Source organism: Psittacula echo (genome assembly GCF_963264785.1).
Source record: "Psittacula echo genome assembly, chromosome: 1".
NCBI lineage: Eukaryota > Metazoa > Chordata > Aves > Psittaciformes > Psittacidae > Psittacula > Psittacula echo.
In genome coordinates, this window is record NC_137735.1 from 13,158,483 (window position 1) to 13,179,328 (window position 20,846).

Sequence of the window (20,846 nt, forward strand, 5' to 3'; positions counted from 1 at the left end):
TAAGACTAATAATCCATTTCTGCAGGGTACCTTGAGGTGCAGGGATAAACTTTATGTTAAGGGAATAAATTCTTATAAAATATTAATAATAATATAAATGATATATATAAATAATAAATCTCAAAATATTGAAGTATGTAATGTATCAGATGGATTTTTTTATTAATGCTCAGCTCTCTCAGTGACCTGGTACATATATAAATACAATCCCAATAGAGTTAAGATTTTCTCAGGAAGTCGAGTTGAACCTCAAGAAAGACAAAAAAGTTAATAATCAACAAGACAAAGTAATATATTTTTTCTGCTTATGCAAACTGGAGTAGTTGAATGTAACTGTTGAACATGCATTTTCCCATATGCATGCATTGGGATACTGACCCTAACTCTGCATGCAACTCTTTGTTGATTCCTTGACCTCAGTAAAATGCTAGTTAAGTGTTAAACTAGACATTAGATTTTATTTTCAACATTTCTCTCATTTGTTTCAAGAATTCTTGACAAATGTCATGCCTTTTCAGTACTCATTTTAGTATATTATTCTCGGTATGATGCTTACAACATCATAACCCTGAAAAGCTTGTTTACTGCATGAAAGTTAAAATGCAGCTGTGCATTCTTATGTATGTGTGGAAAAAGGAGAGAGAACAATTGAATATGAAATTGTAGTGGACATTAGGTAGAAAAACTAATTTAAACTTTTCCAAAAAAGTGATAATTGAAGTAAAGATTATATCATAATGTAAAGATATTTGGATTTTAAATTCACAGACAATTAAATAAAAAAATATTTAGAAAATAATTTGATGTAGAGTTAGTATGGCATATTGAGTATTGAATATTGTTGTATTAAACTTACTAGAACAGTATGAACTAGGTTACATAAATACTTTACAGGGAGAACAGAGTGAATTTGGCTGTTACAATCCATTAAATATGAACGGCAAGCTATGGCTGGCATTGAGGTTTTGTAGTTTGGGTCTTTACAGGGATATTTGGCAAGAGCTTTTGACATGATGGAAAAACCTAAAATGAAATTTGGAACAAGTATTCAGATGGAAATCGAATTTTCAAATGGAGTATAGAATATCTTATATCACTTCCATTCCTCCATACCCTTGAATTCGTTATCACAAACACTGTATATTAGCCTGATTCTCACACTTTTAACAGGAGACAAATAGCAGCATACTGCTGAAGCCTGTTCTCAGTCATTTGGGGCAGTTAAGTGGTTTTCTTCCCTTTCTCCATTGATATTTGTATTACACCACTCAAAATGGGATGATTTAGCAAGAAAGTTATCAACTCTTTTCTGTGGAAAGAAATAGTTATGAGTTAAGCTAAGTAAATAAAATCTTTTAAAGGACATAAAATATAACTGTGGTCACCCACAAATGCTATATGTAAAAATTTTAAAGTATTTTCTTAGCTGTAACATATTAAGAAACAAGAGAGTCAGCCTCAGGAAAAAAAAAGGAACTTTTGTGTTCTCTGTAGTTTCAAATGCTATTTATCCTTGAAACATTTATGATAGCTCTATTTTTTGATGTGTGACCATTTTTATACTTGAATGTACAGTGATGTCTAAAATCTTCTAATTATTATAATCATTCGTCTTATTTTACAAAACATATATATTGTAATCTTTTTAATCCTCTTCATAGGATTCAAAATGGGTAGAAGAAAAGCAGCTGTTAATCAGAACAAATCAGGAGTTGCTAGAGAAGGTACGTGTTCAGAATATGGGAATATTTTCATTATTGCTGCCCTTTATCATAAATAAAATGGTGAAAGGAAATGAATGTATTAAGTACTGGAATATCAACATGAAAATTAGTCCCATTATTTCTTTCCAGAAGCAGACATTCAGATAAAAGTCTCTGATTAAAGTACTGATATGCTTTTTCAGTCTTTGGAAATGGAAGCTGCTCCTTACTGTGGATTACATGTTGCATAGCCAACAGGAGAACCCAGGCTGCCTGATGTTTCTAGTGTCCAACAAAATACAGTTTGGAAATTTCTATGTTGCCAAATAGTTACACAAAGATTATTATTGTCCTGATTACTAATAAAACTGCCTGCTTACTTCAGCCTTCTATTTTTTTTACAGTTTTTGCACACATTAAGATAAATGTAAGGCTATGGTATCATTTCCGATCTGAAATACTCAGAGCTGAGCATTGCTCTTAACTGATATTGGTGGGAAAATTAGCTAGTACTCAGGAAGTCAAAGAACTATTTTGGTTAATTAGTAGCTCAATATTGATAAAATAACCAAATAAAATTAATGAGTAGAGGTATCTACAGCTGGAGTTAATTTATTCGGACACTTAAATGGTATTATAAACATCATAGTACATTATGCCAGATGTTACTCTTGAGTTTCATACAAAGATCACCCAGTTAAGTTAGACAGTAGACTAAAGCTGTTAGTCGGCATAATGAATAGTGAATTTTTAATTTCTATTTTCTTATTCTTAGTACCCCAAGTCACAGATCTGGAAAAACAAAAATCAGACATGAAAATCCCTCCATTACTGTCTTTCATATACTCTAAACATGTCTAGTTATGCAAAGACAATGAGAAAGTCTACCCAAATGTTAATGTAATCCAATTTCATTCATTTTATTTTAAAAGAAAGCTTGTATTGCTTAATTCATTTAGATATAATATTCATATCACTTTTCATACTACTTTCAGATTACTATTCTAAGAGAACATTGACTATTTTCTGCTGACAGTTCTCACAAATACTTTCTGCTGTGTTGTTCCTTGTCTATCTCCAAGACACGACTCAACATCTAAAGAGAAACTGAAATAATTAACAGTTTTTTCTAAACCTCTGGCCTGTAGCTACATACAGTATCTTTTCTATTGCTTATGGGGTGTTATGATGTTATCTGTCTCATAGATTTACAGAATGGAACAAGAAGAGCACCAGCTGAAGAATGAGATGCAAGATGCAAAAGATCAGAATGAGCTGTTAGAATTCAGAGTGCTAGAGCTTGAAGTAAGAGATTCTCTCTGTTGCAAACTCTCAAATGGAGCAGAAATTATGTTTGAACCCAAGCTGAAATTCCTGTAAAGATTACTGATGTCTGGTGCATGTTTAAGGGAAGTCACTTAGGTATCTATTTTTTAAATGTTGTACCCTGGGATAATGAAATTGATGCCACTGCCTTAATATGTTTTGGAGAGAGTGCTCACTAATGTTTATAAAGATGTAATATAGCTAATATATATTGCATATAGCTTGTTTTTAATCCAATAAAATATTTTGTTTTGCAATATTTTGCCTTTTTTATTTGTTTCATTTCCATAACTGCTCCTTTCCTGCATGTAAAATCACTTGGTATGTGTACTACAGCCTTGGTTAGCATCGTTAAATTAACACACCTTCTTACATCTTGCATGCAGTGATCTGACTAAAGATCTGACACATCCATCACATCAATGTGTAACTGCTTTTAATTACATTGATTTAAGATTGACAACATTAATATGAAGCAAAATTATCTTAAAAGAACACATTTTGATAGCAGCTTTTAAAGAATTTGTCTTACCTGAAATCCATTTTCTGGTGGTATAAAATGGTCATGGAGTGGAAATAATTGGCCTTAATCAATGAAAAATGGAAAAAAAACCCTATGAAAACATCAAAGTGGTGAAGCACAAGTACAACTTCTGTACCTGAAAGTAGTACATTACTCATAGCAAAAGATTTTATACTATGCATAAATGAAATAGCAGCAAAATTATTTGTTAATGACAATTTGAATAAGCAGCCTGTGATTAGAATGGTAAGCATGTAAATGGGGCCCATGTCGAATTTAATAACACTAAACCAGTTGTGTGCAATGCACAGCTGTCACATGTTGTATTGCCTGATCACACGTTGTTCAGTTTCAAAGACCATCAGCATTCCTAACACCATTTAGAATAAACTCTCCAAGAAAACTGTCATTGTCACTTCTCCATAATTTTCATCACACAGCACGTTTTACCCAAAATCTTGGCATGCATATATTCTCTGATAAAGATGAAAATGTCGTGTCTTCCTGTTATACGGACATTCTTCTTTTCGTCTTTGACATTTCTTATTCTTTTTTTAATCATTTATCAACCATATATTTTGATGTTATAGCCCGTTATATTCAAAACTATGAATGCAGGTTATTAGAATTTCAGTAGGTGTTCAGGTAAAGTAGCATGCTTTCTAATACAGATTTTTATATTTTATTAAGCAATTGTAAAGTAAAATACTGAATGTTTAGCATTTGATTTGGCAGTTGTTACACTAGAAACTGCTTCCTAAAGTGTAAGTGTTCTTAGAAATAAAACAATCGAAAAGATTTTCTTAAGAAAAGGAAAAAAAGAAGTGCTTTAACACATCCTTCATTAATGTATTTTTCACATGGAAGAATCACATGAAAAAACAGTTCAGTGTGAGGTGTAGAGTTTTGCCATGTGCCAAGTCTGAAAGACTTGTTTCACAGAATAACAATGGAAGCATTTTTGTGTGATTGCAAGAAAAGATTATTTTTTTTCCCCTCTCTTGGGCAAGCATGTACACTGACAATGTGAATGCTTGACTGAAACAATGACTGTTTCTGGTAGTCAAGACAGTAACTTTTTTGAGAGCAATTCAGTTATTGCAGATGAGAATTAGGCTACAGTAAAAAAATAACCATTTTGTATTTAATGCAAGCAAATTCAGGTGAGTTTAATGCAATAGCAACTAATCATCTTTTTTAAAAAAACCTAAAATGGTAACTGAATTGAAATAAGACTTAAGTTTCTGGGTTTGGGTTGCAAAAATATTAATTAAAACAGAGCTTATGGGGTTGGGGGAACATATAGAGTACAGGGATATATTTTTTTCTCTCTCTGTTGTAGTTTGAGTTAGGTTTAAGCCAGTTAATGAACAAGACTTGCCATGCTTGGTAACTTGCTTCAGTGAATGGATGCAGCTCACTTGACATATCAATTAAAGCACCTGCACGGATGGTCATAGGAACTCAAATATTTGCAATAGAACTCTCTCATTGTACTGTCGGAAACTGAAGCTCCTGTTGCCAGTCCCTCTTCATGTAATATGGAGAGGAAATCTGACTTTCCTCACTCAGGTTCCCATGGCTACAGAGAATTGAGAGTAAGACCCAGTACCTTGGTTGCCCAGAGCCTTCAATCCAGTTATTTTCACAAGCACATTTAAATTTAAGTAAAACTGCTTATGTATTGGTGTACTGTATTTCTGTCTTCTGAAAAAATAATAGGTTGATATTTCAAAGAAATGCATGAAAATCAAGTAGATGGGCTGGATGTGTTTCAGCAATACTATGGTTTTAGATAAACTTTTTAGTTGTGGCACAAAGAATCAGTGTAGATTAGTGCTGCTTTTCAGAATATTCCGATGTCCTGGGTTGCACAATGAATAGGACTGGGGATTTTACATGCTCTAATAGAAAGCTTAACTGAAGAATAAACAGGGAGCAGATACACGGCTTTAATTTCACTGAGAAAATCTTCAGTGATAATACCATTTTATGATTGAGTTTAATTTTTTTGCCTGCAGTTTCTTCTTTCTAAATTGTTCTTTGTTCCATGAAAGACAACAGTAGTTAAATAAAATTACAATCAACATAAATACCTGCAGAGTATTTTAGGACTCAAGCCAGTATGCAAAGGTTCCTTTGCACAAGTTTCTTTCTGCAAAGTTCGGTTAACCTTGCAGAAAGTGTGCGTGCACAAAATTAGTTGGAAGCTAACTCTGGTTTTGTGCCTAGTCAAAGCCAAAATCCTCCAAATATAGTAAAAGGAAAGTAAGAGGATATACCATGTATTTGGAATATTAACAGGAATCTTCCTTTGTCATGTACAAGCATGTTTTGTAGATGTGGGAAATAAACGTTTACATATAATCACACATGTTGTTTTTAAACAAAATCTTTCCTCAGGAGAGAGAACGAAGGTCGCCGGCATTTAATCTTCAAATAACCACCTTCCCTGAAAACAATGGAAGTGCTCTTCAACTGTTCTGTCAGCAGGAAGGAATAAAGGTATATGTAAAACATTAGTAAGAGTTGGATAGATAGGAACGTTTTTGAATGACCAACTCAATATCCAAACAAATGGTTTGCTCTTTGCCAAGAAAATCTGAAAAATAAATATAGTAAGAAATGACATTTTTGACTGGGGAAATGGTTTCATAAGATTATGGTCTGATAGTCTGTGAGGAATTCATTAGCGAAAATGAAGGCTGGTCTGTCAAGGTAATTTACATTTAGTCTAGGGTACTGCTATAAAATCATTACAAAGAACATTGTGGATGCTGATGTGATTCATTGTCAGGCTTGCTACAGTACTTTGTTCTTGATATTAAATGTTTTTATCTAAGGTCAGAAATGTGGCATTCATTTATTATTTTAGACCAAATTTAGCAAAGAACCTGTGCACTTGGTTTGTTGAATTAATATGCTTATTTGCCTAGGCCAGGGCCTTGTAACAAGAGGTGTGTGATCCAAAACTCATTCAAATAGGTGAGAGTCTATCATTTTAGAACAAGCCAATCTCACTTGGTTAGCTTCTGCTATGAGGAAGCAAGAGTTACTCTTTTCACTTATGTTCTCCCTTAAATAGGCTACCTATACAAATTGATCTGTATGCTGGTTCACTTAAGACTAAATTCAGGCTTTCTTTGCTAGCAATCATAGAATCATAGAATAGTTAGGGTTGGAAAGGACCTTAAGATCATCTAGTTCCAACCCCCCTGCCATGGGCAGGGACACCTCACACTAAACCATGCCACCCAAGGCTCTGTCCAACCTGGCCTTGAACACCGCCAGGGATGGAGCATTCACAGCTTCCCTGGGCAACCTCTTCCAGTGCCTCACCACCCTCACAGTAAAGAATTTCTTCCTTATATCCAATCTAAACTTCCCCTGTTTAAGTTTTAACCCGTTACCCCTTGTCCTGTCACTACAGTCCCTAATGAATAGTCCATTCCCTGTTGTACAACAGGCCTAGGTAACTTCCCGACAAGTAACTAAAGCAGAATATCTCTATCTTGCACTCCATGGCACTTGCTTGTGTTTGTACTTGTGCTTACAAGTCCTCTTATAGAAGGCTTGTTTCTATTCAGTGCCTTAATAAGCACAATACTAAAAATAAATTGTAGGCTGCATATTGCTAGGTGAGTAATCCAAAAGAGAAAGAAGTAAAAACTTGATTCTTACCTACTGGTTTGACTGGGTAGTCTTTTCCCAAATGACACTAAGAGTCATCAGTTATTACATTTCAAATAGAGCCTCCATGGAATATGACACCTGCTTTTTAGCTTATCTGTTATTCTAGTTTGTGTGTTGGCAGTGGCTGGTGCAGCTTGCCAGGATGTAGAGTTTGTACTTTTTTTCCATTCCTGTTTGTTGCATTTTTAAACAGAGGCTTTTTTTTTTTTTTCCAATCTGCCCCTCAGTTCACTTACCTGGGAGCTGGGGCAGTCACCTCATATGGGCATACTGAAATTGTTGACTTTATTTTCAGTGCTGTTTCAAATTGTTAGCTATCAGTAGCAAATTCAATTCTGAAATGATGCAAAATCTGATTTGATTTCCAAATCCTCTTATTTACTTCCTCATGGCAATGAATGAATTAGAATCAGTACTTCTGGCTCAATAGGTGCGGAAACTTGCGTGTCTTACTGAATTCCACTCTTCACCAGTGTAATTGGTAGTTAAGGAAGTTTCCATTCAACATTGTCAATGCTGATCATAATCAATAGTTTTGCCTTTGATACCAATCCAAACACAAGTGTGTATTAAGCTGTGCACCATTCTAAAATTAGTGATGTGCACTGTTTAATAGTTAACGTGACATTTGGAGACATTGCTGAAGTGTTTGGAGAGAGAGGGAAGAAGAGGAGGGACTTCTCAGTATAGACAAACGTGGACACAACACTATTCCTTTTTCTGAGCCAGGATGGACTAATTTGTAGATTCTCTCTTACATCTGTGTCTGGTCTTCAGGAAATCTTCCATTCCCTATTAAGCCTTTCTCTCTGGAGTCTGTTGGGTAAAGAATCACGAGCAAGCATAGTCTGTGTAGCTGTGTAATTTGCAAGCACAGCTAATTTAGCCTTACAAAAATTTAAAGATTGATAATCCTGACTATTGACAGAATACAGTTGTACAACACACAGATGCCAACCAGCACATTGCATACTGCAAGTCATGAAACTAGTGAGCCAAGACACAGCCCTGTGAAATGCTGGCCTTTTCTAAGAAGTGCTGATTATGGGTAGAAGGATGCCAGCTTTTAACAAGGCTGTCTTGATCTATACATATGTTTTAAGCACTTGGACTAACATGAACTGGTCTTTGCCCCTGCTCTCAAGCCTTACTACCTTCAAGTAGCACAGCTGCATGCAAATTGTCAATGAGAATGATTCCTGGTCCATATTATGTTATGCACTATACTTGGGCTAGTTCAGGAAAATGTGATTAGCATAGTTCCATGATTTTTTTCCAACAACTTTTAGTTATTTGCTGCTTTTGGGGAATCTGGCAGCTGACTGACAGAGAAATGCAGCTTTCTACTCACAAATGTTGTGAGTTATTAGATTCAGAGGGACATATTCAGTCCACTGTGCATATATCCTTCTGCCACTGTAAGGCTGATTTGAACTGCCACATTTATGTTCAGCAAAGAAAATAAAATCCAAACCACACAACAGACCTTCTTAGTGATTATGTTGTTCATGCTCTCTATCCATTTACCTTCTGTAGCTTGATGTGCCTGATGCTCCATTCCAAACAGAAAAGAAACCCAGTCCTTTAAGCCTCTTTATCACTTTTGATCTTTCATCTGCATACATCAGCAGGATGATAAATGTGAATGGCACAGGAACATTCTGCCCTCATACACAGGCATTCAGGTTGCTTGCTATAATAAGGAGTGACATTTGGTTTTTTCTCTTAAAGTATCAATAACCCTTTTGTAATTGTGATGCAGAACTTATGTTTCACTTATTTACATTTCAAGTCTTTTGCATGCAGAAGTGAGTAACAGATAAAGAAAATGTAGCATGTAAAAACTCTTTCTCACCCACTTTATAAAAAATGTGTTGAACATCTTTTTCAGGATGTGAATATTTCTGAACTTATGAAGAAGCTAGATATTCTTGGAGATAATGGGGTAACAAATTTTAAATTTCAAATATACCTCTAGTTTTATGGTTATTATAAAGCAGGTTTGTTTGGGTTTTTTCCCCACAAATAATAACATTCAAGAAAGTGCACAGGATGATTTTTTTTATATAGCTATATTTGTATGAGCAATATGGATGGTTAGTTATTACATTTACAAACTTGAAAGAAAATCTTTCAGTTAAAATAATGCTAGTGAAAAATGTATTTTCTCAAGAGATAATTTGATTTTGGCTGAATGACATGGAAAAAAGGCACTGTAGTAGGAAGAGGGAAAAGGTATAAGCTAGGGGAGAAAAATCATAATTAAGACAAAGCCAGACCAAGTTATTCCTGAAGTTTTCCTCTTGAGAGGTAGTAGTATCACCTACCTACTGTGAAGGATGCCTCTGCCAGGGCTGGATTTTGTGGGAGAAAGGACAACTTCTTCTCTTTCTTTCCCCTCTATTGCCAAATAAAACACAAAGTCCTGGTCATGCAGTTGGGACAGAAATCTGTGGAGTTGGGTCCAGTTTCTAGGTAGCTTTAACAGCAGTTTGAGGTCTTTATAATACTGATTTTAAGATCTAGATTTACTTTTTTATGTTGAAAGTTCTGTGGAGGTTTCTGTGGTGCTTGCTCTTTCTTTGCATTGTTTTCGTTAGTGGGAAGCCTAGCTCTGAAGTGCATGAGGAAGAGATTCTCTTGCTGCAGGGCTATATTGCAGTGAACAGGCATTTTTCTGCCCAGGGGGGAGGATAAATAGAAATTTCAAAAGTCCTGTCAGAGGCCACTTCATTTTCACTGAATAATGAACCATTTCAAAAGTGTTATGGGAGCGGTGTACTAAAATAAAATGCTAGATGTTACAGCCATTTATTCTTTCAAGTACAGTTAAATTTATTGCTGTGTTAAAGGATGAATTTAAAATCCAATTTAAAATGCATCTTTTTGTATTTTAGAATTTGAGAAATGAAGAACAGGTTGCAATAATCCAAGCTGGGACTGTGCTTTCCCTCTGTGAAAAGGTAGAATTCAGTAGAGATTTCTCTTTGTCTAAAGGCTGACCATGACTTTTAAGATATCATATAACTTTGCCAGGGAAGCATGGCTTTTCTCTTCAGGTTGTCTGGTTTGGAGCAAGCGTTCATCCTTACATGCCTGTTGGGATTGTGATGTCTTGAGGTAAAATCAAACGTACAAAATAAACACAATTTAAAAATAGAAACATGTGCTGGAGACATTCCCTTAGCATAAAGTACTAAAAAGCCACTTCACAAAAGAAACTTAATTCTCAGAAGTGCCAGTGTCCTCAGCCCTATAGGAACAGGGTGCTGTGAAGTCCTCTGTAAGTCCTACACCCATGGTCCAGTTTGAGCTTATTTCTTTGTGTGACTGAAAAAGCTCCTGTGTTCCTTTCCTCTGTAAGTTAGTGGTCTTATAGATAGCAAAGAAGAAGTTTGTACAAGATAGGTAGTCAGTCTGATCACTGAGTTCTGCATTACTCTTTCTCCATTACAGAGAGAATAAAATCTGTGTATGACTGAAGATGACATTTAGAACTCTCCTTTTTCTCTGAATAAGCCTTGTCTGTCCTTTTCATAGGCTTCTATTAAATCTTTCCTAGGTACATGTTTTCAAATTCAGAATCAGAACTTTAAAATTAAAATCTGAGCATTTTCTAATAATTGCCTTAAGTGGTATAATTTTGATCTACTTATCTAAATACCTTAATGTAGATAATCTAAATTAGGTAATTTCATAATCATTGATTTTAAGTGAGTAATTAATGTAAACAAAATTAAAATGAGGAAAAGTGCTAAAATCCTCATGCTTTTCATTGCGTTATAGCATTAAAATGAGGAGGTGATGATCATAGCCTTAGTATACAAAGCTAAACTACAGAGCAAAACCGGCCACACTTCAGGAACTGGATTAGGTTATTATTGCTCAAGTCAGTTAGTGCTTGTGCAAAAAGTACAACTGAGATTAGGGAGTTTGTTTGATTTTTGTCAAAGTGGTCCAGAATAGAGAATAGACTTTGTAATCTACGAATTATTTCCATTAGGAACTAATCACAGCAGTAAGCGATTGAAAGCTTTGCCAGCTGACATATTTCCTTAAATGAATAGAAACATACAATTACAATGGAAGCTTTATTTATTTATGCTGCAGTTGGTTTATAATTTAACTTAACTTTTTTTTTTTTTTTCCATTTGACAAAGGTTCCTCATTTGTTTCAACAAAATTTTTGTGGTTTTATCAGATAATCTGATTATTACAGAAATTGAATGCTCCATCAGCAAAATGGAGATTTCAGTTTTATCTTGTATAGGTAAATAGATGACATTCAAAGAACGAGATGAAAATATTTTGTGTTATCTGTGGATTCTATCCGTTTGATGTCATTTTAGCAAAGTGCCTCACAGTAGTCTAATAAGTACAAGCTGATAACCAATTCAATCAAGAGGGTACTCTGAGAAGCAGGAAGCCTTTTCCTGTTTTTCCTGGTGTACTTTTCAGGTACAAGCTAATCAAATGGCTCTGAGTTTCTCAATAGTAGAATGCACTACCATATCCAAAGTTTACTAAAACAAAGGATAGCAGAAAACAGCCTTATGCTGTCCTTAATAAATGAGCACAATACCACATTTCATAATATTGTGTTTTACACAGAAAAAAAAATCAGACAAAATCTGCTAAGTAAGACTGGAAAATTGTTTTAACATAAATTCTATTGGATGCATATACTGAATTTGGATTAAAGGAAATTTACAGCACCTCCACTGCCTTCTCCAGAGTAATATAACCATCTAAGGTGTCCCTTTAAATAAGGGCCAGAGAGCTCTTCTTGTGCATTCCTACGGTTTCTTAATTACAATAAACTATCATATATAATCATCTCATAGTAAGATATTTTGGTACTACGGGCATGGACTTTGTATTAGTTATGTTCACATGTGCTAATTAATCACAGTCAGTGATTATTTAGATCACATTCATTACACTCGGCCACTAGAACTGATCTTTTGGAAATCAAGCTGCCAGGCAAGGAAAGTTTCTGGGTTCTGCTGGCACTATTCCAGAAGCTTATTTTGAATGCTATGACTGATTACAACTAACTCCTAAACACATGGTTGTCTCTTTCTTGCCTTTGGTTTCAAAAAAGCTTACAGGGAAAGAAGATCAGAATCAGCCTTTAGTTTTGAATATCATTCATACCTTAAAATAAAATTAGACCTCTAATTTTTGCAAATAAACCCTTATTTGCAAATATAGAGGGCAGCTGTGAGAGATGATGAAGAAGACTTTCTGTTCTACTGATTTCAAAGGTTCAGAATGCTCACTGTATTGCTGACTCCTTTACCAGCGGTGAGGCATTCCTTAGGAATATCTTCAGTCTGTTACCTTCAAAATGAAGAAAAGAAAGACAATGAATATACAATCACTGGGGAATATGGTGTTCCTGTTAATTTTTGCAGCTCTGTACAAAGCTAAACCTACTAAACAGATAAAAACAGTTTCCATTTTTATCTGCCAGTCTCTTGAGTAGTGGAAGGTCCAAAACGAATTAATATTTTGCTTATTTGTAGACTTATGTTTGCAGATTTCCAATCTAAATCTCTGTTAAGACAAAAATAAAATACATGTCATTAATTTCTTTGAGTCTGAGCTCAAATTAATTCACCAGAACCCTAAATAAATTAAAAAAGGTTATGTGTAACCTTACCAAAAGAATTAAAATAAATAGGAGTAATCTAATGTTAGTAAGCAAAGCATTCGAGGAAGGTGACAGCTATCTGTGGCAAAGCTACAGTTGGTTCTAATAGGAGATGGCACTACAAGAAGCAGCACTATCTAAACTATACTCCTTTTAAGCTAGTAATTGATCCCTATTGTAGACCAATAAGGAAATGAAATAAAACAAGTCAGAATTGAACATTCTTATTCATTCCTATGAAGTTAAATGTTGAATACTATTATAATCCTGGTGATGGATAATTATTAAGCAATAAGCTTGTATACATATATTTAGCCATTACAATATGTAATTTTACCTTTGGAATGCAATGGCCGTTCTTCTTCATTCTGGTTGCTTTGTTTACCACCAGAATGGTAAGGGATTCGTGGTAGCCACAGCATGAACTTCAATTTGTCTGTCCATTTCATTTTTTCCTCTGCATTACTGTGGTTTTAGAAGTGAACCTCTTTCCACAAGTGGTGCAGCAGACTGCAAAACACAGGATCAAGTTTGCTACCTTGTCTTTTGTTTAAATTACCAGCTAGAGAAACGTAGGACTGATGCCCTGAAGCCATATGGTGGTTTCATAAATCAGGCAAAGCAGCATTGAGTATACCAAGTTGAAAACAATCAGGTTTATTTTGCATTCTTGCCTCAAGTCTATTTTATACCTTCAACTTTACAAGGGGAAAATAATTTATTGTAGGAAAACGACCTCCATATGTTATTTTAGTATGTTTCTGCAGTCCTCCATTCTGGCTATGTTTTCATAACCTGCTTATTCATGTGTAACTTCAGAGTGAACAGATAGTAAGGGGAAAGCAAATGCCTAGAAGTGGTGGCAACAAACTTGCAAAATGTTCAATGCACATTTTTCAAAAGCTCTTTTTTTTTTTTTTTTTTTATTTTTATTTTTTCGTCTTCACACTGCTACGTTCATGTAGTGGCTAAAACAGATCGAGGGGACAGAAGCTGCACTGACACAGAAGATGTTAGACCTGGAGAATGAAAAGGTAAGGAATAACTAAAATCATAATTCATTTAGCTAAAACTCATCTCAAGGGAGTGTGTGTAAAGTTAATTGAAGGTTGATTTGCTGCCTTTCTCCATTTAACAGAGGTTGCTTCATGGTAAAATAAGCAAGAGGTTTCTAGAACCATTTGTTTCTATGGGGTAGGAGGGAACTGTCCAATCTATATAGAACAAAAATAGTAAAATAAATACAAATTTGGGCACAAAGGCATAGCTTTACAGAGCATTTTAACCAAATGGTGTGAAATTGTCCTTTTGCTTTCTCTATGTATTAATTTGCCTGGCAACAGCATCATCTTTTAATTTTTCGGGTCATGTCAGTAAAATTGCCAAGGCTATTCCTTCTCTCTCTGTTATTCAGCTTCTGGACGTGTTGTAGAGACCTGTTACTCCAGATGTCCTTTCTTGCCCCAAGGTCTTCATGCTTAAAACCAGAATGTTTTCTCAAAAGCAGTTCTGTCTTGCATAACTAAATTAATGTAATACTGACCTCATTTTTCCATATGTTGAACCATGAGTTTTGGAATGAGTGTTTGGTTTCATTGGTTTACTATGCATGTGCTTTTCATCTTCAAATGGCTTTAAAAACACTAATTAATCCTTGCCACACCTTTTACAGGTAGATAAGTAATCAGCATTGCATTCTTCTTAAAGAATGGAAAACTGGGCCAGGGAGGTTAAGTGATTTGCCCATGGACACTGAAGAAGTGCCTGCTTGGGCCACAATTAAAAAAGCAATGCTCAGACTGTGTTCTCTGTTGAGTGTAGACTGTCATACTGGCTTTATATTAACATAGGTACGATCCTTTCCACATTTAGTATTTATCTATTGTAAACTCTTGTTATGAAAAAATGCAAATGTTTTGGAGAGGGGAAGTGCCCACAAATACTGGACTCTTTTATAAAAGGATTTGGAAAACAGCAGTTTCTTTCTAACTTGGTTTATTATTTTCCCACTTATTATCTGTGATGTTTTCTAGTCTTACTCTAAATAGTTCTGTATCTGTTTAGCACAGCAATCTGAAAGTCTGCATTGCCAATGATTGATTCAATTGTGAAAGTAGTTTAGAAACAATATTCTAGCATAACACTTTCAGAAGGGCTGACCACTGGTTTAGTTGTCCTTGAAACCCATGTTAAGAGTTTGAGATCCTATTCTTGTTTCCTTCCCTCTCGCTTTTTTGTGGCCAGCTTTTATAACAGCTTTTGGAGAAGCAACATGATCAGGGCAGCTGCATGACTATTCTGGGATCTGCTGGTAGCTCTGACCCTCTCTATAGTCTTGGGCAAGCCAGTCTGCTTCTCTGGTGTCAGACACTTGTAAGCACACTGGGACCAGGCCTGTCCTTTACTATTCGTTACACAGTGGACAGTGATATTGCATCTGTACAACAGCCATGCAGCTGTTGCTGCAATCCACATAAGAAAATAATGCCACAGTGGTAGTCAAAGTGGGATTCAGTTGCATAAACATGGTATCTAATGCCATATTCCGTTCTTCAGAGTTTTTGAGATGTCTGAAAAGGGCTGAGAAATGCATCCTACAGGACCTGCTACAGACTCCTGCCATTTTCAACCAGCAGCTAAAGTAGCATATTCTAAAATGTCTATAATAACAATAGATCCCCATCTGTGGGTCACTGAATTCCAGCCCCAAGATCAAAGCCTAGCTTAAACTTTGGTTCTATTTTAAATGTTAATTCATAGGTAATTAAAAGAACTCCAAGTTTACAAGAAAACCCTGAAAAATAAATACTGTAGTTCTTCTACAGAGAACAAATAGCACCTTAGTCCTCTGAGTCTGATAATATTGGTCTTGTATGTTGCTGCTGTCACCAGTTATGAGTTGTTCTTAACATGTGGGAGCTCATCTGTAGTCACTGCATGCTCTGAGCCCCTCACAAGAATTAATTTACTGATCAGAATGGATTTGTTTTAAACCAGATATTTGGAGTGAAAATTCATCATCATGGTTCATGCATAGGCAAATGCTATGCCAATGCTACACTGACAGCTGTCAGAAATCAACATACATGTCTGAAGGTAAATTTTGGCCAAAAAAGTGACATTGGGGCAGTCACATATAGAACAAAACTAACCAGACCAGCAACGTTTGACTTTTCTATACTGTTAATAAAACCTACAATTAATCATCTTAAGAACTCTATGTATTTACTTTGACATTTATTCTATATGTTGAGGAAATGCATGAGTTTGTTAAATAGAAAAAAGGATAGGAAAATGTTAAATTAAATCACAGGGCTTCTCTGCTTTCTGGTCTCCTAGTGATTTTTTTGATCACAAAAACCTTAATTGAAAGAAAAACTAATAAAATCAAGTAACTATTTTGCATTTACTTACTATCACCCAAAAAACTCTAAAAGCACGTTTTGCAAGAGCACTGTCAGCAGTCAGTTCTTGCTTGACTGTTCAGACAACTGTTCAAATGTACACAACTATCTTGAAATATGCTTTTGGATATTGAATTCCACTGAAATCCCAGCCTGTGTTTGTATATATATATGTGTGTGTGTGTGTATAAAAATATATATAAATATTTTAGATGTTTATGTTTAGTTATATATTAGTTTTATGGTTTTTTCTATGTATACATACATATACATATATATAAGAACCTGTGAAACTTAGTGGGTTTTACTTTTAAAACAAAAGCAAAAAATCCCTGTAAATCCTAGGTACCTGGAAAATTTCTTCAGCTCTTTAGCTAGTCACTTAACCTCTTTGAGCCTCACTTTACCTATTTCAAATTGGCTTCCTGCCTTTACAAGTTGAGAACTGTTTCTTTCTACAGCTGTTTCAGTACTGTGTTGGGAACTGCAGCTGCAGAACCCAGCTGTGGCCCTGCGTGTTCTGGTTTCCTCCCTAGAAGAACACGCTAGACAACACAGAATAGCATTCACCCCATGATTTCCTTGAGCGTACACATCGGACGTTGTCAGAAAAGCCGTGAAGTGTCCTCACTTGTATTTCTCTCTTCTTTCCCTTGGTCTGCCCCGTGCAAGTTATGGCTATTGAACACACACATGGACATTCCCATTCACCTTTCAGCTGTTGTGTGCACTTCTGTCAGGTCAAGGCAGGTTTGTACACTGTAGAGGTCAATGCTATCTAGGTACAACTCACTAATATCATACGTGCATTTTAAGTACTAATATTTTAAATTTGATATTCCAAATATCCTCAGGAAGAATGTGGTCATTGGCTATAGATATCTTTTTGCTTTCAATGGCATTTATGTTTCTTCACGAATTAGGATAAAGAACAAACACTTCGTTGTTTTTATTATTGCTCAGGACCTGTTCAGTAAACAGAAGGGTTATTTAGAGGAAGAACTCGACTACAGGAAACAAGCTCTGGACCAGGCATACATGGTAGGAGAACAGTCATTACATGTTCATGTTTGAAAAGATTTGATAAAATACAGGTTTTCTTTTTAAATTATAAATAAGGTTCTTTTTTAATTGATTTCTTTTTCTGCCAGACTAGGAAATCAAATATTACTTACATGGAGACTTAGGAAATGGATGATAGTATTTAAAAGTGTAATGTTTTTGCAATGCATTTTTTTATTCTAAAATTTGTGAACATATTGTTAGTACATCTGGAATGGGAAGTGCTGGTTTATGTATCCACAAAACCATGACTGATAAAACACACCAGAAATTATAATTAGAACTTTTCCAATATTGTTTTTCCCTAAGCATTTGTAAATATTACTGCTGCTAACCTCTTATCTTAAGTCGGGAATGCCTGCTCTTCCTATGTAATTCCTCCCTGTGTGGTCCTATTCAACCTTACTAGTTTTCTAAAGGGAAGCTGCAACCTTGCCTCCTCTCAGACTAAGCAACAATTGGGAACTGTTGAAACTGCACACCCAGCTTTGTTTATAATGGGACTTCAGGAAATGAAAATATAATGACCTGAAGAATTATTTATACTTTGTAAATATCCTTATGAGGAAAATGTGTTCAGAAAAGAAGCAAGGTCTAGTGCTCAGAGCAGGTAACAGAAATAAAAGCAAGCAGGCTCTATTTCTAGCACTGTGACCTTGGGCAAGCCATTTAACCTCTCTATGCAGCTGTTTCTGCATCACTAATATGGATAAAATTACCTACCTCACAAAGGTGTTATGAGGGCTAAAGGGATGATGTCAGATGCTGTTGATCCAAGTATTGTCAGTCTGGATGCTGGTTTTTTAATAGCATCATACTAACCCAAATAATCAGGAAGCACTGCCATGATACCTTTCTTCCTTTACTCTTGGGAATACAGTTCTCCATGCGAATGTGAAGTTCTCCTGTGCTCTCTGCTTTGCAAGTATCGCTGTTTTGGTCAGTGCCTGAGAATCTGGTTAGCAATCTGACAAATGGCAACAGACTGATGAGGGATTAGTGTTCCTCTCTTCATTGCTGATGGCAACTTGGAACTAAGCCAGTCACGTAGATGTTGAGCAACGGATGGCAGGATAGTAGGGCCAGAGAGAGGGAGACAGCAAGATTTCTGTTTTTTTACAGTTCTCCCTGAGGGCTTTTTATTTTACAGGATAGCTTAACATTTCAGTTGCAGTTCAAGGAAATCTGTTAGTCTGGATTAATTTGGTAATGTTCTGTATCAGTAATTGGGTTTTATCAGGTATTGAATGCAGACCTCTCATCTCATTCTTTCTTAAATAGTAGAAATCAATCATTTACTAGAATGGGAAGCATCACTTGGGTGTAAATCAGTGCTGGGACGCTACATGCACTCTGTGTGGAATGCTCCTCACTGCTCACAACTGCTGCTTTCTGTCTACCTGTCTGTGTCTGTCGTTCCCTCCTGCCTAAGGCTTCACTTGCTAGCCTTCTCCTCTAGCTGTTGGTGGGTCATTTGCTTGCTGGATTCAAACGGCAGCCTGTCTGTATGTGATTTGGGTTGCATTAGAAAATCCAGGAGCTGGAAGCCACGCTGTATAATGCCCTGCAGCAGGATCCAGGAAGGTGGGCAAGCGAGTCGCTGACCGAAGCCCAGAGGGAGGATTTGCGAGCTGCAGTGGAGAAGGTGCGGCGGCAGATCCTGAGGCAGAGCCGTGAGTTTGACAGCCAGATCTTGCACGAGCGAATGGAGCTGCTGCAGCAGGCACAGCAGGTAATCCTGGTTCTCTCTCCTCCCCCTTGTTGGTGTTACCTCTGTGGTTGCCACCACTGCCCATTCAACAGCATCGCTTCACCCTCACCTTGTTGAGTAACGCTTAGTCTATTTGTATTGCTCCTGTGTCAAGGAGATGAGGACCTGGTTGTGCTGGGCATGGAACGCAAAATGAGTCACTGTCTCACTACAAGGTCCTGTTGCACCATCTGTTTCATGTGTGTACAACCACACAGTCTTCCACAGGACTCCAAGGGGAGCTTGTTGCAAGTTTAAGGCCTAAATTAGAAAAAGACATAGGAACATTGTAAGAGTATGAAAGGGTATGAAAAGAGGAAATGCAGAAGCAGCAGATCCAGGACTCCAGGTTTTTTATTCTTCCCACTCCCTTTTACTTCTTTTAGCTAGTTGTGAAATCTTTTAAATAAACCCCCAAAAACTACCCCCCCCCCCAAACAAACAAACAAACAAACAAACCAGGAAGCTTTTTAAAAGGTCATTCACAAGCCTTCCTGCATTGAAATTAGTTCAGAAAAGCCTTGTCTGTCTAAATCACTTTCTTTAGGACAAACATTGACAACCTGAAGTAAGGCAAGGTCGTGTCCTATGAAAGAGTGGTAATTGTTTACCATTGATAGGATTGCTAGTTTTTCTGTGCAAGTATTCTTGGAAAGAAGAGAGTTGCATTTCTCAGGGTGTTAATTATTCCAGCCTGAATCATTGTTTCTAAGGATTTTGGTTGCTCTTTACAGCAACCTCTGGAAGCTGCACCCTCATAGTAAAGAATTTCTTCCTTATATCTAATCTAAATCTACCCTTTTTCAGTCTAAAGCCATTACCCCTCGTCCTATCATTAAACACCCTTGTAAAAAGTCTCTCTCCAGCTTTTTCATCTGCTTGTGGTGCCAGTGTTAGAGTTGTGCTCTGACTTCATTCAGGTCTCCTTTCTGTATTCCTTCACTATGTTCCCTTGGTTTAGAACACATAATGTTGAGATCATGAGATGATTTTTTTTAAAGGGGTGTCAAATAAGCAATGGTGAAGAGAAAGCTGCAGAAGGTAGACACCAGCTGTCGCTAAAAATGTCAGAGGGGGAGAGTAAATATATGCAATTTGTTAAATAAGGATGGAGCCAGAAGTTGTTAGCTTAGTGTTATTAGTGTAGCTGAAAATTAGTGAGAATGGGGTTTTGTTGCCAGTCTCTTAGGCAGTCCAGTTTGCTAGCCAGACTGTTGTTTTATTCAGAACAATAATTCAGTGGTTTTCAGTGACATTTAATGGGTATGAATGATGATGCTTGTTGACACGTGCATGTACACCTAAATAATATAGTTTTTCAGTTTTTTTACATCAGACTCTATACAGTTTGGTCCTTTGCTTCCACCACACATAAAGTTTGACACTGCTTGGCTAGGACCTTTTTGTGACCCTTGTTGTAGTGCATTTTTGGGAGACACCTGTTCAGAGCTTTTAAGTAGGACTCACGTAGTATTGGCACATAGGAAGAAAAACTAGGCGTAGATTTGTAGAGTGAAAAAGTTGTTCCTGAGGACTCAAAATCCATACTATGCACATATCAGGAGTGTAATCTGGACTGTGTTCAGTTTGGTACCCATGGACTGCTCCCTATCATTAACGGCAGTTTAGGAGCACATCTGGAAGGCATCTTCAGTTTGAGTCCAGTTCATGTATTCACAGATTGTTGCACATCAATAAAGTTAAATATGACGAGTGTAGAAGAAAACTT

General features: G+C 36.2%; 1 protein-coding gene across 10 annotated transcripts in view; it reads left to right on the forward strand.

The window, feature by feature from the left end:
- JAKMIP1 (janus kinase and microtubule interacting protein 1) overlaps positions 1 to 20,846 on the forward strand; it is an 89,097-nt gene that overhangs the window by 47,813 nt on the left and 20,438 nt on the right. For 7 of the 10 annotated variants that reach the window (XR_013957550.1, XM_080624779.1, XM_080624780.1 and 4 more), the window contains 8 exons: positions 1,662 to 1,724; positions 2,910 to 3,008; positions 5,956 to 6,057; positions 9,137 to 9,190; positions 10,143 to 10,208; positions 13,867 to 13,935; positions 17,269 to 17,346; positions 18,896 to 19,099. Coding sequence is in view for 9 of the 10 variants with exons in the window: in XM_080624779.1 (XP_080480905.1) it covers positions 1,662 to 1,724; positions 2,910 to 3,008; positions 5,956 to 6,057; positions 9,137 to 9,190; positions 10,143 to 10,208; positions 13,867 to 13,935; positions 17,269 to 17,346; positions 18,896 to 19,099 (735 nt within the window). In the remaining variant the exon portion in view is untranslated. Of the gene's footprint in view, positions 1 to 1,661; positions 1,725 to 2,909; positions 3,126 to 5,955; positions 6,058 to 9,136; positions 9,191 to 10,142; positions 10,209 to 13,866; positions 13,936 to 17,268; positions 17,347 to 18,895; positions 19,100 to 20,846 lie in introns of those variants that run through there. The other 3 variants (XM_080624781.1, XM_080624782.1, XM_080624776.1) reach the window with 3 other exon arrangements.